The sequence below is a fragment of the Branchiostoma floridae genome, chromosome 18 (assembly GCF_000003815.2).
Source record: "Branchiostoma floridae strain S238N-H82 chromosome 18, Bfl_VNyyK, whole genome shotgun sequence".
NCBI classification, from domain to species: Eukaryota; Metazoa; Chordata; class Leptocardii; order Amphioxiformes; family Branchiostomatidae; genus Branchiostoma; species Branchiostoma floridae.
Window position 1 is genome coordinate 794,770 of NC_049996.1, and position 14,065 is coordinate 808,834.

The 14,065-nt window shown below is 39.2% G+C and overlaps 2 protein-coding genes across 2 annotated transcripts in view; one reads left to right on the forward strand and one right to left on the reverse strand.

The window, feature by feature from the left end:
* The first annotated feature begins 1,909 nt into the window (after positions 1-1,909).
* LOC118405946 lies at positions 1,910-4,815 on the forward strand. The gene has a single exon (XM_035805799.1). The coding sequence runs from the start codon at positions 1,910-1,912 to the stop codon at positions 3,821-3,823; it is 1,914 nt and encodes a 637-aa protein (XP_035661692.1). The 3' UTR covers positions 3,824-4,815.
* A 1,975-nt stretch (positions 4,816-6,790) lies between these two features.
* LOC118405947 (BMP-binding endothelial regulator protein-like) overlaps positions 6,791-14,065 on the reverse strand; it is a 35,066-nt gene continuing 27,791 nt past the window's right edge. The window contains exons 7-16 of the mRNA XM_035805800.1: positions 13,278-13,382; positions 12,567-12,740; positions 11,936-12,040; positions 11,420-11,471; positions 11,093-11,246; positions 10,529-10,701; positions 10,028-10,151; positions 9,179-9,391; positions 8,190-8,320; positions 6,791-7,455 (exon numbers count right to left, since the gene is read on the reverse strand). Of these exons, the coding sequence (XP_035661693.1) occupies positions 7,268-7,455; positions 8,190-8,320; positions 9,179-9,391; positions 10,028-10,151; positions 10,529-10,701; positions 11,093-11,246; positions 11,420-11,471; positions 11,936-12,040; positions 12,567-12,740; positions 13,278-13,382 (1,419 nt within the window). The 3' untranslated portion in view covers positions 6,791-7,267. The remainder of the gene's footprint in view (positions 7,456-8,189; positions 8,321-9,178; positions 9,392-10,027; positions 10,152-10,528; positions 10,702-11,092; positions 11,247-11,419; positions 11,472-11,935; positions 12,041-12,566; positions 12,741-13,277; positions 13,383-14,065) is intronic.

Consider the following 14,065-nt stretch of genomic DNA (forward strand, 5'->3'; position numbering starts at 1 on the left):
CGTGTTTACCTTTCGTAGGAATCACATAAAACGAATTTGCCATTTTACTGGATGAGCCATTTTATTGAGTTAGCAAAATAAAGCTGCTGTCAGGTAACTCATGTGCTGTTGACTTTGTAACCCTGGTAACCGGATCAAGTTTACGTACACCGCCGAGTCAGCCATTTTACTTCCCTATTGTGTGGGCTTGTTACCTATAGATTTCAGATCTATCAAGCTCGTGTGTTATAGTTCCTTCTCCCGGGCAACTCTGGCATAGAGAACCTTGCTTGGCTATGGTGAAAATCGCGAACCAGCGTTCCCTCAAGTTATAAACGTGGCCGCTCTAAAGGTCTGCAAAGGAGGCTGTATGTGTACTTTCTCTCTTGTTGAAAACAGTTATCTGCAGCAAGGCGCGATTGTCTAGTGCTTAACCCAGAGTGTGGAGCTGAAGCGCACCGGGTTAGTTGCATGTCATCACCTTTCCAACAAGGTACGTAAAACAGAAACAAAATGTTCATCAAATCATTATAGAGACGCTAAGATTCAGGTAAAAATGTGCTATTTGTGCTGATTTCTTTCTAGAAGGACCTTGCTAATATTGAATGAAGGTATTGCTCATCGTCTTACATTTGTATTATACATAACGTAAGAAATACCGTTTGTAGGAACTGAAATAAGATTATTTTGCTGCCAGGTAACTAAGGTACTGTTGACTTTGTAAGCCTGCTCGGTAAACTTAAACACGTTCGAGTTTCCCTCCGAGTCCGACATTTAACCCGTAGTCAGCATTTTGTATGGAGGTCCTTTTATTGGATTAGCGAGTGCATGCCGTAGTCATGAGCACCCCGGAACTTGTCCGTATCTCTAGATCTCTACTCAGGCAAGTCCTCATTCTACGAGGATCGCAGTGCGATATGCCTGTTTAGCCACAGCCGATACCGTAGGGTTTATATGAATTAGGGTTTTACAATGGTCAATATTGACCGACGAAGGCCACATGTTACAACATGCAAAAAAAAAAACGTTCTCACGATGAATGCTTTCTTGATAGATGTGACGGCTGCATTTTGGACAATTCTTTGAGAAAATTCATATTTCTACCATAATGTGCCTTTTTATTGTATGTCTGTGAATTATTGATCGATCTTATTGTGGTATCAAAGTTATCCTGCTGTCAGGTAACTCAGGTGCTGTTGACTTTGTAACCCTGGTCAAGTAAACACGCCCGCCAAGTACGCAACTTTCTACTGACAAGTATTGTGTGTGCTTGACAATGACCACCAACAGGAACTAGACGTTTTTTTTTCAATTTATCAATTCTTGTGTCTTAAGATAGACTTTTGATATGCCTAACATTGATCTCTCTGAGTCAAAATAGATATGTTCTTTCTACCTTTTTACCCAGATATCCGCAACAAGGCGCCATTGTTTCACTCACCTGCTTAACCCAGGGTGTGTAGCTAACAGTTAATCGCTTTTTCAGCAAGGTACGTAAAACAAGACAACTGTTCACTACATCATTATGGAAATGATAAGATTTAGGTGGCAAAGGAATCTTTTTATTTCATTTCTTCATCAATTCGTGCCGATGTATTCAGAGAAAGGCCTGGCTATCATTAAGTAAATGTATTTGTCATCATCACATTTGTTGAACTGTGCGTTTTCCAGTAGAAGTATAAGAATTTCCCCTTGAATTAGGTAAGAATTTGCGTGATTTAAGTCTAATGATATTTACCTCTACTTATCTTCCTAATGCCGCAAGTATGAAATTCTCATCTTATACTACTATGAAATTATAGTATTTTCTAATGATGTTTTCACTGTGAACCGTGTTCGATGTATGATTATTGCAAATCATTTGCAAATTAACGATACGTAACTGAATTTAACACTTCAAATGTATCACCATATAGTACCAGAGAAGACCATGCCGCCATTCAAGGAAATCAAGGTACGCGAGGTGAGAGATCTACACAGGGGAGACCAGATTGCGATTGACAGAGTAGCCTACAAGCATCACATGATCGTGACTGAATACCCCACAGATCTTACAGAAGTATCTGTCATTCAGTATACTAACGATGTTTGGCCTGGTGTAACTGGCATAATAGCATGCAGTGGTAGGTCAGGAGTTCCTATAGCTATAGCAAAAGTTCGTGCAGACGTGGAGGACATCTCTTCAGACGTAAGACGGGCTAAAGTATACCGCATAGATTATGACGAATGCTTCTTCTCCCCAGACGAAATTGTACAGAGAGCTAAAAGTAAACTTGGTGAAAGTAAATACTGTCCGTTTACAAACAACTGCGAGCATTTTGCCACCTGGTGTAAAACGGGAATTCACGAGAGCTCGCAGGTCAAGTCTGCGGGGAAGGCGGTAGCTAGGGAGGGGACCAAAACTGCCATGAAAGAAACAGCGAATACAGTATTAAGCGAAGGTGCCAAGTCTGTAGCTGGAGAAGGGGCAAAGCAGGCAGCAAAGGAGGGGACCAAAACTGTTATGAAAGATACAGCGAATACAGTAGTAAAAGAAGGTGCCAATTCTGTAGCTGGAGAAGGAGCAAAGCAGGCAGCAAGGGAGGGGGGCAAAACTGTCATGAAAGAAACAGCAAAGACAGCAGTGAAAGAAGGCTCCAAATCTGTAGCTGGAGAAGGGGTAAAACAGGTAGGAAAGGAGGGGACCAAAACTGTCATGAAAGAAACAGCAAAGACAGCAGTGAAAGAAGGCTCCAAATCTGTAGCTGGAGAAGGGGCTAAGCATGTAGCAAAGGAGGGGACCAAAACTGTCATGAAAGATACAGCGAATACAGTATTAAGCGAAGGTGCCAAGTCTGTAGCTGGAGAAGGGGTAAAACAGGTAGCAAGGGAGGGGACTGGAGTAGCCATGACAGAAGCAGGAAATGAAGCATTTAAGGAAACACTCGTAATGATAAGCACACCATTCTCTGCAGGCCAGGCAATTAGGGAAGCATCTGTAAATTTAAAATATCCCGTAGTGAACCTTGTTATCGAAAGGGCTGCAAGTGACCTTGCAACAGACGCAGTGAAGACAACACTAGCTTATGAGACAACTATCATAAAAGCTGCCATGGAAGAAGCATTATTAAAGGAAACACTCAGTGAGATAAGCAATCCATTCAAAACAGGCCAAGCAATAAACGAAGCAATAAACGAAGCAACGAGGTCGATGTTTGAAAGCGCAACAGGCTTAAGAATGATATACCCTGTAAAGAACTTTGGCCTTCTGATGGCTGAAAGGACTGCAAGCGAGTTTGCAAAAGACGTCGTAAAGGAAAACACGAAACAATTAGCAAAGGAGGGGGCCAAATCTGTCACAAAGGACACAGCAAAGACAGCATTAAACGAAGGTGCTAAGTCTGTAGCTGGAGAAGGAGCAAAGCAGGCAGCAAGGGAGGGGGGCAAAACTGTTATAAAAGAAACAGCAAAAAAGGCAGTGAAAGAAGGTGTCAGGTCTGCAGCTAGAGAAGGTGCAATGCAGGCAGCAAAGTCAGGGGGGAAATCTCTTGGCAAGAAAATAATGGAGTGTCAGGGGAAAATTGGCATTGGACTAACTATGGCAGTAGAAACCTATGACCTCTACAACCGCACTAGGGAATCTAAGAAGAAACGTGACAATGGCGAGATTTCACAAAATGATTTTGAGAAACAGGTAGCCACTCATGCCGTTAAGGGTGTCGTTAAGGGTGCCGTCTCCCTTGTTGGAAGTACCTTGGGACAAACCTTAATCCCCATACCTTTCGTAGGTGGTATGGTGGGAGGGATGGCTGGGAAGGGAGCTGTTCGGGTAGGTGAGTGGGGACTGCAATACTTGACCAATTAAGATTTTATGGCCATGACTAACGTGGGTCCATAACATCTGGGCAACTTGCAATTGTCCGTGAATATATCGAAGGAACAGTCCACTTAACCATGTGGCTGTCTGTAATGTGATGACTGTTTTTTAGCGTGCGAAGATCAGAGGTCAAAGCTCCTACACCTCCAGTTTGTAATGATTTAATACATAATGTCATACTTCATACAGCTGTTTCTCTGTGGTGCATAGATTAAGACGAATCTACTGTATATATTTGTTAACTATATAAGTTAACTATATAGCTATATAACTAAATTAGTAGACAACTCGGAAAGCATTAAACTGGCGCGGTATAATGCTAGTTAATAAATGCTAAGTTAAGAAAATAGAGAGCTATTAATTTTGTTATTATGAATAATATAACTGTGTTACAGATTGCTTGGGTAGGTTATGTTACTACATGTAATTTTCAGAAACTGTTAGAGCGTTGGGTGTCTTGGACCAGTAGTAATTACCAAGATAGTCTAAGATATTAAAGGTCTGAGGAGTGGTCATAAGTCCTTATGTAAATCAAGTCAATACATACTTTAGCCTTGTCTATGCACATAGAATGGAAAAGAGACGCTTGCTATAAAACAGTTGCAACATTTTACTCAGCGACGATTATGAATAACGTTCCAAGGATAATATTGTCTCTTTAGAACAGGTGACAACTTTGCTTTTTCAGTTCTCGTTTTGAGCATTAAGTTGTGTGTAATTCAACAGTATTGTAATATAGACATATGTTGATGATGTTTTAATTTCTTAGATATAATACAGCTGACTAGATGTTTTGCTAATGTCAACTGCGACTGTAAGCTAATAAGATGTATTTGGTGATTGCATATATTGATGTTTTTCTACTACATCAAATATTGTCTTAAAGTTTGGGATTGGCTTGATGGTGCTTAAATATTCTTCATAACTGTCGTAGTAAATCTGTTTAATATATACTATCAAATAAATGTTTTTTAACACAATTTGTCTCAAAGATGTATTTTCTCTGTAGGTATACCAGATCTCTGTACTCGTGTATTTTTGGTGGTTATGGCTGTTTATGATTGAACAGAATCGAACCAAAAGTGTCATAATGTCTACAACTACTATTCAACCAACATTCGTAAACCTACAGCGATTTCTCACTTTCTTCAGAACTCGCAGTTGAACAACTGTTGTTTCATTACTTTCAAATTGTTAAGTGCTTGTTTTATGCTTCGAAAAGTGTTCCTCTCTGCATAAAGATTCTAAAATGGAGTTAATGCAACGATGGTGGGGCTCGTCGACACAAAAACGTGTTTAAAGAGGGCCAATATGTCACAACAGGGAAACAACTAGCCCCACCTGGCGTGTCAAGTCAGCATTACAGCATTCTTGATCATGAGGTTGTGTTACTTTGCAACCCAATAAACGTACTAATAGAAAGAATGAACTACATTTTAAGTGGAAATGAATGCACAAGAAAATATGAAAAAAATGTGTAATGTATTGTAGTTACCTAAATTACTCTGGCCATAGTCATTTATAGATGATCAAAAATGTCATAGATAATATAAATGACTTCAATAAATAGAGAAGATGGTGTGTCTAAAAATAAGTTCAATGCTTTGTACAGAAAATGTTGCAGCATCTTTTACAATATGATCAGTGTAACATTCATTTCAACAATATTGTATGGTAATATAACTGAACTCCTTAGTGTAAATGCAGTTGTGAATTGACTAATCAGTGTCTTCATGTAATTCCCGTTCAGTGACCAACACAATTCTTAGAGTCGAATACTAGACGGTCTTCGTGTAATCGCCCCCCCACACACACATTAAATTTTAGATAGGAAAGATAAGCATTTATCTATCCCATCAAATGATGGTGGCCATGTCACTAAGTGGCCATTTATAATCATGTGTTGCATGCTAAATCACTTTTTTGCAGGTAAGTCTAAAGTTTGCTAATTAGTGATATGAGAAAATGAAGAGAGCCGAATAATGTTACTATGTCTATCGACATGATAAATAGGTATGAGAAGAACAATACTATCACTAATGATGTCTTTTTATGGGATAACTTCTCTTCACACAGTTTCTAAATAAAAGAACAAAAACATTGTAGTTTACATTTTATATCGTCGCTGGTTTCAAAAAGAATGTTAAAGCCCTAGATGATAAATAAAATATAGCTGACTGATAAAGAAGTTGTGGTGAATCGACTATTCAGAAATATGTCTTTATGTATCCTGTCATTTTTCATGAAATTACAACATTTACCCATCAATATTACAATAGGTATATTTACATACATGTGTATACAGAATATATAGATATGTGTATATGTCATGGACATACAAATATGCACTCAGAACTTAAACACTTACAAAGCAATTAAAAGATTGACATACAAGTACAAATTGTACAATACAGTAGATGATTTCAATGCTCAATCATATAATAAGAATAAACAATTCTTGTTATTCAACACGACAACAAATATTTACATCGCTTGAGACCTCAGGCCTCTGTATACAATCAACTAACCTGTTCATGGTTCCTGCTGCTCATGCCTAGCAAGGTGCATTGTGGGTAATATGTCAAAGGTCAAAGGACAATGCTTCATGTTTTGTTTATGTCTCAGGGGGCTTCACCTTTGACATATCACCCACAATGCATCATGCTAAGCATGCCAGTTGAAACCATGTACAGGCTTATACTATGTCACTGATATGGTAAATAAAGTTTTCATAGATATCAAGATTTCATAGAGAACATGTGGTCCCAGTTTCATTTGACACTATGTAGATTTTATTACATCATCTCCAAGAAGATGCAGCTTTTGGGAGTATTTCATACCTCTTTTTAGCCTTGCTTTGGTGAAGGCAAGAAGGTAAACCACTAGAAACATGTATAGAATACCAGCAAAACATTTTTTAAACAAGACAAAACCTTACATCTGCTTCAGTGCTTGGAGAGTAGATATATGTAAATATACAACCAGTCTCCACCAGACTTCTTTGGTTGTGGAATAGTGTGGCCAAACAAGGTGAGAAATTTGCTATGAGGAACTACATGTAGCTGGCCATTGAATAACACATGGTTGTATGTCTAATTCTGTGGCCAGCTTACTAGTCAAATTATTCATCGGATTCGTGCCAATGTCTATTACAATTTTCTGTTTACATGTGTATGCACTGCAAAATGAATTGTCGGTAATGCATGTATGTTAAAAAAAAAAGACCCCTAAGACATTAACAAACGCATCTGCAAGCATTGTCTGGAGAAGAACTGTTCATATTTTAGGGGCTTTCACCTTTGATAAACTGTCCAGTGTATCCACAACATATCTTGCTGCACATACACAGTTAAAACCCTGGCTCCGCTTACTCTTTCTCCAACCAAAGTCGTCTGATGGAGGAACTACCTAAGGTAGCCATATTGGACTCTGCTACCGTAATGACCTGGGACACTGTGAGGGATAAACACACATGTGGTGATGTCTGACCATCCCCGCGGGACACTGACACCCGGGCACACACGGTCTGTTACACCGCTCTACGGAGTTGAGGTTCGCACAGGTCAAAGGGCAAGCTGGTCCGCAGGTATCCCAGACTGCCCCGCCAGTACATTTGGTATCTGCAGAAAATTGGAGAAGAGGGAAAATGTACATTTTAAGTTACAAATATGTTGCATTGTGGTGAAATCTTCATGTGTTATAATGATAGTATGTTCAGCACCAAGGACAGGTCCATTTCAATGTTATATCAACACACTGTTACTGCTTATCAGGGGTTCCCAATCAACTATTGGTTTCCTTTTACAAATCCTATTCATAGAAGGAATCCTCTATCTTTTTAGCTGTAAGATATCGCTATGTAGAAGTATGGTTTTGGTTTGTTTTGAACATGTTTTGTGGCATTTCGTCCATCATTTAGTGATACGTTGACACATTGACATTATGTCTATGCCTATACCTTAGAACTACAAGAAAAAGGTACAAAATACAACAGAAACTTGTGTAAAACAAACGTTTGCACTCTATTAAGAACACTGCTGTGTTACATGGAAATGGTGACGAGTTCAGCACCAAGGAGAGATCCAATACTGGATACTGTAACTGTTATTGGAAGTGTCAAATTATCTATTGGCTTCCTTTTAGAACACTTATTCTTTGGAATATGACAGTAGCAATCCTCTACTTCTCACCCAGACTGGTTTAAAGCTTTTTCTTCTTTAGGTTTACAGCTTACAGCTATTCCTGAACAATTACTGCTCGACAGGGAACTCCTTTTTTTGGTGATCTATAGATTTAGACATGTAGAATGTAGGAAGAATGGTTAAAAAGAAAAGAGTAGATCTAGAATGAATACCTTGACATGCTGTGAGACTGCTAAGATCTAGCTCTACTCCTTTTCTTCTGCATTCGCTTGTGTACGCTCGTACAGACTCACAGAAACAGTTTCTGTTACTGGGACACTCGCACATGTCTGTGACACATGATCTGGAACGGAAAACAATAAAGGCTTTATTCACATGCACAGAAAACTGCATAACTAACACTATAAAGAGCCTTGACATTCGTAGGGCAATCACACAACTCAGAATTAGCTGTCACAAATTAAATATAGAAACCGGGAGATTCAAAAAAATCCCTATCGACCAGAGGGTTTGTCCATTCTGTCCAGAGTTAATTGAAGACGAATATCACTTTATGATTGTATGTCCCAAATATTCTGAAATACGCAATTCTCTATACAGAAGGTTGTCATTTTATACACAGGGATTTATCTCAATGGACCTGAAGTGCAAATTCAAATACATCATGACATGTGACAATCCCTGCATGGCAGATATAGGAAAATATATCAAAGAAGGTTTGGATATTAGAAACTCCTCCACTGATTGTAAAAGCTTCCAATGATTGTAAGAAGCTTATCCCATACTACAACTCCTGTATTACTTAGTTAAGCTATAGAACTGTAGTTATGTAGATGCCATACTTTGTACCTCGTACAATTGTTGTGCAATAAAGTTATCTTTATATGTGTCCGTTTTTAATAGCAGAATTTAGTCAATGGATAAAAGGACGAAATTCAATTATATACTGACATGCTACTGAAATATGTATACTGGCAGTCAGAAACTGTTATAACATATGCAGAAAACTGACTGTACATGTCAAATTTCAACTACTGTAATAACTCTTGTTCACCTTTATTTGCAGGCAACCTACATCCATTGTTATGACCTGAGGTGAACTGACTGATGGTGGTTTCAAACGTCATTATTTTGAAAAACGATCTACAAAGGGCAATTCTACTGCTGTTTTCATGTTTCCCATTTGTAAGATACAACTTACCTGTAATAATTATCAAACTTGACTATTCTGCTACATCTGCTGAATATCCTTGATCTGAAGAGTTTACACTGTTTGTGTGCGCGGAGCTTCATGTAGACGTTGTTTTGGCAGGGTGACGGGATCTGGTTCTTACTGGGCCGGTTACAGTTACTCTCCTCTCCGACCCTCCAACTGTCTGCAAACTCGTTCACGTTAAATCTGAACAGGCCATCACTGGAAGATGAAAGATGAAGTCTATATTAAGTCTATATAAAGAAGTGCAACTAATTTGAGCATTTCCATATTAAAAGTCTAAAAAAGACGAAACTAGCTTTTTGTTGTCCTATCCGTAATGTTCAGACAAACATAGGGACATATCTATAATTGTTCAGATATGCACAGTCACAGAAATGCCGTCTGATACATATACACTAAAAAACAGTACCAGTAATTATGACGTGGATGGTGTTCAGCACCAAGGACAGCAATGGTTATGTAGCTTGATTGTTTGGTTTTTCAATCAGTAAGCATGTGTGAACGATGATTTTATAGAACTAAAACAGGTAACGTTATAATCAATGCACATATATCAATAAAAGAACAGCACCAAACTTGAGTTGATTCCGAATATGTTTCTATATAAAACAACTAGAATGTATAGTGAAAGTACCAATGGTGGATGGCATTCAGCACCAAGGACAGAAATGCTTATGTAGATTTCTTTTTTGTTCATAGGGAAATGACATGATTTGATTTGATTAAAGGAGGTCAAATTAACAAGCATTCTATTGCAAAAGCACAGTGCCAAACATATGTTGGTTTCTGGTACATTTTATGAAACTTAAAGAAAATATGAACACAACGTTTTACCTTCCGATGAAGTCATCTCTGCCATGCCCATTGAAGTTCCCACAGAGTCCACACAGCTTCCCCCTGTACATCCTGGGTACACTTACTTCTAGGAAACTATCTCCGTCCCAGGTCAACTCAATACCTTCCAGAAAAAGGTGATATGTTTTATATCAGTCTTGTATAGACTTTTACATAAAGTAATCAAAGATGGAAATCTTTGTCCCTCTGAAGTGTAAGCACCCCCTGACAGAACATGCAGGAACTGCAGAACATACACTCAGGTAATGCACACAGATGCACAGAGGGAGGGAGAGATAGAGGGAGGGTAGGAGAGGAAGAAAAGTAGGAGAGAGACAGGGAAGAAAACAAGAATAGAGGGAGGAAGAGAGACAGAGAGAGGGAAAGAGAGAAGCACAGACAAGGTAAAACAAATTTTTGAACTCCCTTCAGGTAAAGAAAAAACATCATTTCCATGTAATACTAGTATTAGTACCAAGTTTACATGCAGTAGAAACTTACCTATTTCTGTGATGACCTTAACCAAGTACCCAGCAAGCAGCACTGTCAGCACATTAGGCTGGGTATGAGGTAAGCTGACGTCCTTCCCATTCACCCTCACTGTCAAGTGCTGTCCGAGTATCACATCCACCCCTTTGATTTTAAAGTGGACTCTTCTCGTCCATGCAAAAGACCTGTAAGCAAATGTTTGTTTCTGTTTAACGTTTATGACTCACATGAAGCATTTGAATGTAACATTGGATTTTAATCTTATTGCTACTACATTCATATGGCCTAGTCTTTTAACAAACTAGCATGACTAACACATACCCATAGTCTGCTGTCAAAGTGTCTCATGTATTCTTTTCATCGCAGTATTTACTTAATCATATAGTGCCTGTTTCCTATAGACTTCCATTAGACTTGTTGTTAATAGCTGTTCAGTAGTTTTCCATGATTGCATCTGTTACAATTGTGGTTCTCTATAGTTGTGATTAGTCAATTGTTTGCACTTGTAAACTGTTCTAAATATGCTGAACATTGAAATGCATTTTTTCTTCAATATTTTTCAAATTTCATATTCACCTTGTTTTTCTGGCATCGTTGTTGACTATGACACTGTAGACTTCACCCTTACAGTCCTGGGATAGTATGTATTTACAGGTTCCTTGGAAGTTGAAAAGTTTTCCGTCAAAACTCTTGTAGTGAGGATCTCCAAACACAGTGCACACTCCAGGAGCTAAACACAGAAAAAAAACAGTTATAGCACTCTTCGCAACATGAAATATACAACTTTCTGATAGAAGCTAGATAAATGTCATGTTATTAAGTTACTGTCATGTGTGTATGCAATCATCCCAAAATTTAGCTAAACTTTTCAAAAATTCAATGATGAATAAAGTTGTGGCTTACTTTCTATACACCTCGGACAGCATTCTCCCTCAAACTTTTTGAGGCTATGGCCCTGAAATGATTTTGGTAAGTGGTGTCAATGGGAAAGAAAATTAGGCATATACAATGCATATAAGAGACAACATTGCCAGCCATAAAATTGTCATACTAGCTCCATCCAGTGAACCATCAAATCTTATTTCTACATTTTGCATAATTGTTGTTTTCAAATACATTTACTGCTGAATATTGAAAGTTCCATACAGCAAAAGAAAATGGTGCAAGCATCTTTACCTTTGCCAGAAGGCTATGTTTTGGTTTTGCTATGGTGGAGTGGCTGTCAATAATGAACAGCACAACTGGAGAAGCTGCTGATGGGTGTTCATGATAGTAGGTTGGTAGCTTGGTAGACATTGGGGACACAAAGCCCAATTCGATAATTTGGGCCTCCTGGTGGCTTCCTAAGATACTGCAGCAAAATGTGTTTGAATGTTTTGGAGGTAATTTAAGTGTACATGTAATAAAATGAAAACTCACCGCTGGACAGACCACATTGCTGTCGCAGACCTCTATCTGACAGTACAGGGTGCCGTTGGTACAGGTACACATGGTACAGGTATCATCCAGGAATGATTCACCATGCTGGAAAACAAATAAGTTTCCGATTGAGATCTAGTCTAATTTGTTTTAAGTAAATTTTCATGTTGTCCATTTAGCATTAAGAATCCTTTCTATGGTGGCCAACTGTCTGCTGTGACCATTTTCTAATGTCTCCTGCTGTAGTGGCTTGCACAAATGTGAGGCCCAAGGGCTACAGAAATGGAGATGGGCGCCACCCCTAAGCATCTGTTACAGATACACACATCATCATCATCCAGTCGTGCTGGTTGCACGGATGAAGATGACTCTCTCCCTCCCTCCATCCTTATCCCCAAAGCCTTGGACAGATCTACCAGTGAACCAACAGCACCGGCAACTTTATTGGCAGGAAAGCAATCAGAAGAGCCAATAGGTTTGATGAAAAGGCTGAGCTGTCTCCCAGGCCTGTCTAGCTGGCCTGGCTATGACGTCAGGCCACTGACGTCAGGCTACTGAGATCCCCCATTCATACCAGCCACCCTAAGAATAGCAGATTGGGGAACAGGATGGAATGAAAACTCATACAAACCTGGTATATCAGTCCCTCAGTTTCACAGGTGCGGTACTGTTCCACAGGTTCCCTGGCCTTACAGACAGGACAGCACACCCCCTCTCCTCTGGGCTCATACTCATCACAGTCCAGCTTCACAGGACAGGTCATCTTGGAGCATACCATGGTGGACTCCTGTGGGGGAGGATAGACCTACAACATCGAAGTGCGTCAGGACAAGTTTGAAGTGATATACAGGGGGAAGAGGATGGATCATTGTGGCCTGCAGTTCACCCAAACTCCACAAGGTGTCTCGCAGGAAAGTCGAATCTCCAGGCAGGTGTTGGGGCAGTCAGAAAAATGCTGCAACCTTTTACCCAAACATCTGCTTGGAGATAAGGAAAAGGCTAAAACAACCTTATATTACAGCAATTTTAGAAGTATTGAGCAGATGTTTTTCATGTAGCTGGACAAAATTATGCCTAAAATTCAATGTTTTAGAGGTACAGGTAGTGCTAGTAGTTATTGTACATCTAACAGAAATAGGTTGTTCTGTGGCTTGAACAACTGTCAAAGTTTCAAAGTGATACAGACTCTACGAAAAGTTGATAAATCCATTTCTTATCATTGGTCATTTCTTATCATGACGATGCTTCTTTGCATTTAATAATCTCATTACTTTGATATGAGATTATACGACAGATGGACACACTGTGAGAGGAGACACAAGACGTAGTACATAGAAATTACCTTACATGTGCAAGTTGTACAGGCGTCCACCTTCACCGCATCTCCATTATCCAGCAGGTCCGAACGGAACAGACAGCTTCCAGAGGCCAGGTCGAACACCTTACGCTGTCCTGTGGAAAACAAGATACTGTAAATGTATTTAAGTTCGCGGGGATTTAATTTCGCGGTAGCGGAAAAAAGGACTTTTCGCAGTGGATTTAAGTTCGCGGTAACACCATAGACTGCAATCTAATATCATAATAAAAAAATGTTCGCGGTGGTTTTAAATTCGCGGTGAAGTGGTCACCGCAAAAACCGCAAACATTAATCCACCGCGAACATTTCTGCATTTACAGTACATTGTATTACACAATCCCTTGTCTATAAGTCTTGAATATAATATTCAGAGTATACTTTCTTAAAGAAATAATGGTGGTATTGGCATAGCATAAGGGTAGGGTGTTTGGCCCAAATGCTAGAGGTCCTGGGTTTGAATCCCCTGACATGACCCATTGATGTTGTGCCATTGGGAACTTAAACCCACTTTCCTCACTTCACTCAGGTGAAAACGAGTACCTAGCTGTGGTTATATAATATATATACCAATAGCAATATACCATTGAATAACGCTTAACATTGAATTAGATTGGGCCAGCTACGAGTAATGTTGAATCAAAATGGCTAATAATTTTGTTACAGCAACAACCAGCATGGATCATGAGATATTTGGGGAAAAGAAAATTAAAAAAAATTAATGAGAAAATAATGCGACAAGAAAACTCCAATGGAAAGTTGAGAAAAATTGCAGA

Bases quoted from the DNA above. Each gene is read 5' to 3' on its own strand.
- LOC118405946 (XM_035805799.1), top strand. From the start codon at position 1,910: ATGCCGCCATTCAAGGAAATCAAGGTACGCGAGGTGAGAGATCTACAC.